At 37.6% G+C, this 2,800-nt stretch overlaps 1 protein-coding gene across 3 annotated transcripts; it reads left to right on the forward strand.

Moving 5' to 3' along the window:
- Positions 1–638: 638 nt before the first annotated feature.
- On the forward strand, positions 639–2,145 carry LOC18993153 (probable nucleoside diphosphate kinase 5). 3 transcript variants are annotated; one of them, XM_006416644.2, is made up of 5 exons: positions 639–827; positions 1,074–1,307; positions 1,386–1,493; positions 1,704–1,813; positions 1,917–2,145. In XM_006416644.2, exons 1-5 carry the CDS (start codon positions 757–759, stop codon positions 1,946–1,948), a joined length of 555 nt encoding a protein of 184 aa, XP_006416707.1. In that variant the 5' UTR covers positions 639–756; the 3' UTR covers positions 1,949–2,145. The 3 variants fall into 3 exon arrangements, with proteins under 3 accessions (XP_006416707.1, XP_024008740.1, XP_006416706.1); XM_024152972.1 differs by having other exon boundaries at positions 656–827; positions 1,091–1,307; XM_006416643.2 differs by having other exon boundaries at positions 693–827; positions 1,082–1,307.
- Positions 2,146–2,800: the final 655 nt, after the last annotated feature.

Here is a 2,800-nt window from a genome sequence, read left to right on the forward strand (position 1 = left end):
ATCGATGGCTTATGCGTTTGTTATTCATGTTAATGTAAAAGAAACGTTTAGGTTTCACTGATATGAATAATACATTCTGTTTCATTGTGGAATCTTATCGCAAATTGGAAGAAAGACGTTTCTAAAGGATGTTGCATTTGCCCTTCTCACCTACACATGGCTTGCTTTCAACTTAATTTTCTTCCAATACAAACCTCTCATCACTTAAATACTAACTTCCATTAAAATCAGCACAGACATTCATGAAATCTCAAATACCAATCAACGCTTAGAGTATCAAAAATGGCTTACAACAACAACAATAAAAAAGTTACGTACAAATTAAGTTATTAAACAATAAAAAGGGACATTGGTTTTTGGATCGACAATCGCAGAAATTACAAGTAGGAAACATCCTGCAAAATAGCTTAAAACCAATGTAAACAAACTATCAGGTCTAATTGGATACTTAATGCAATCCGTCAGCTGATATTTATCGATGTCTTTAATTTGAGGCAAACACAAGCAACAAATGCATGCTATTACAGTTCGTTGTTTAAATTTAAAAATGATGATGGGCCTAAATTTAAGTACGTTAATTGGCCCAAATTGAGAAACGTAAACGGATTTTAGCCCTTTTAGGGAAGATAGTTCGAATCGTGGTTTGAGTATCCAAACGCGCGTTTCTAAGTTTTCCGACAGGAGGAGAAAACTGGACCGTCATCGCCAAAACTCGCCCGACTGTAACCGCCGCGTTTCTGTTCTCCTATCAAGCTTATGTCTGGATTCTCAGATCAACTACTGTTCCTCCTCCTTCTCGTTTCTGTCTCCTTATCGCCGCCAGTCAGGTGAGCTAGAAAGGCTTGGGTTTCTATTGCTAATTGTCATTTGTATGATTAATCGTAGCTTATCGGTTTTTCTCTAAACTCAATTGGAATGGATCTGCGAGTTGGGTTTCAATCCAATTCGAAGCTCTCTTGCTCTAAATCTCAACCCCGCCGGATGAATCTCGTGGCTGTTTAACTTCCAAATTTCATTGTTTGAACTTCCCTCGATCGATGTTATTTCCGATTTGATGTGATGAAAACTGTTAGGTGTTTAGGTAATGGAGGAAATGGAGGAAATGGTAAAGAGAGAACATTGGCTATGATAAAACCAGATGGAGTCTCTGGTAACTACACTGAAGAAATCAAAAGGATCATTGTCGAGGCCAGTTTCGATATCGCCAAGGAGATGCTTACTCAGCTGGACAAGGAGACTGCGTCTGCGTTTTACGACGAGCACTCGTCAAGGAGCTTTTTTCCTGATCTTGTTACATATATGACAAGGTGGGTAAGTTTTTGGTGATAACCCACATAACTTTTCTTTGCCTTTGTCTGCTTTTGCTAATATGTCTTTGAAATTAGTGGTCCGGTGTTGGTGATGATACTGGAGAAGACGAACGCTGTTTCTGATTGGCGTGGTTTGATCGGCCCAACTGATGCGCAAAAGGCTAAGATATCTCACCCTCACAGGTTTGATTTGCTCCCAAAGACTTCCTTTTTTGCTGCCTGTCGATGCTTTGTGAGTTTATTATTCTCTTTGTTTGTTGGTAGACTTTGCATACACGATGTGAGGCTAAGTTGGGGATAGTCGTTAGCTGTATCATTTAGAAATCATTCTTTTGTCTTCTTTATGAATCATTGGGTTACTCTACCATCATATATGTATCCTTGTTCTTGTAGCATCAGAGCATTATGTGGTACGGACCTGCAAAGAAACTGTGTGCACGGCTCAGATTCAAGATCATCAGCTGAGCGAGAGATCAAGTTTTTTTTCGAGGATGTAGTTTCAGGTTTAGTTTCTTCCTCACTCTTGCTTCTTAAACTCTTCCTCGTTATTTCACTCAGTATTACTTGGTTATGATCATTGACCAGCCAAATTCATTGTAATGTCAGGTGACATTGCTTCTCAACATGATGAACTATAAGAAAAACCGATACAGGTTCTTCAAACTCATGTATGTTTCATTACTTCAGCTTTGGATTGTAATCTTGTAACTGTTGGTTGATTGGTTATAATTTGGATTGAACTTTTTAACTTTTGCCATAAGCAAATTATTTAGACTAGGCAAGGGAATTTATCCTTAGTTGTATCAACATATTTTGGGACGAGAGCTATTATATCACCAAAATTCCAATCATAAGGACATCAGCCAAAGCTTTGTGCAAACAATACATCTCTATTACTTTTGTTCTGCAACTCAGGCCTAGCCCAAGTAAGTGGAGAAGATGAGCAAAGGCCTATTAGTTATTTATGGTCATTCTGATATAATTTGTAAAGAGTAAATAAATAATTAACAAAAAAAAGTAGCGTAGAAAGGGAAGAGAGAAAACTTTCCGAAAATAGAAGACTTTAGTCCCGAAATGGAAATCCTTAGTAAGTGACGGAAACGTTAACAAAACACATAAAGGCCTCGTCGCTAACAATGCTCACGTGCTTCTCCTTTCTTCTTTCTTCGTTTCTTGTGAATTTGTGATCTCGAGAACTTTCTCTCTTTCCATCACTTTTAATAAGTAAATTAAACCAATTTTCTGTAATTGACGACTAGAGTGACGAGTAGGATTTGGACCAATCCATTACCAGTTCGTTTTCCATGCTGGGGAAATTTAGTGTCCAATCCGGTTAAACCGATAATATGCGTTGAACTGAAACAATGAGAGAAAATTAACTCAAAAACCAAACTTAAAAGTTTTTTTCCTCTTCAATTCGAACAAACTGTAATCAAAACCACGAATTAATAGACCAAGGAAAACTGAAAATATGTAGCATCAAATTGAGG

Source organism: Eutrema salsugineum, unplaced genomic scaffold (genome assembly GCF_000478725.1).
Source record: "Eutrema salsugineum unplaced genomic scaffold, Eutsalg1_0 scaffold_5, whole genome shotgun sequence".
In the NCBI taxonomy this organism is placed as follows: domain Eukaryota; kingdom Viridiplantae; phylum Streptophyta; class Magnoliopsida; order Brassicales; family Brassicaceae; genus Eutrema; species Eutrema salsugineum.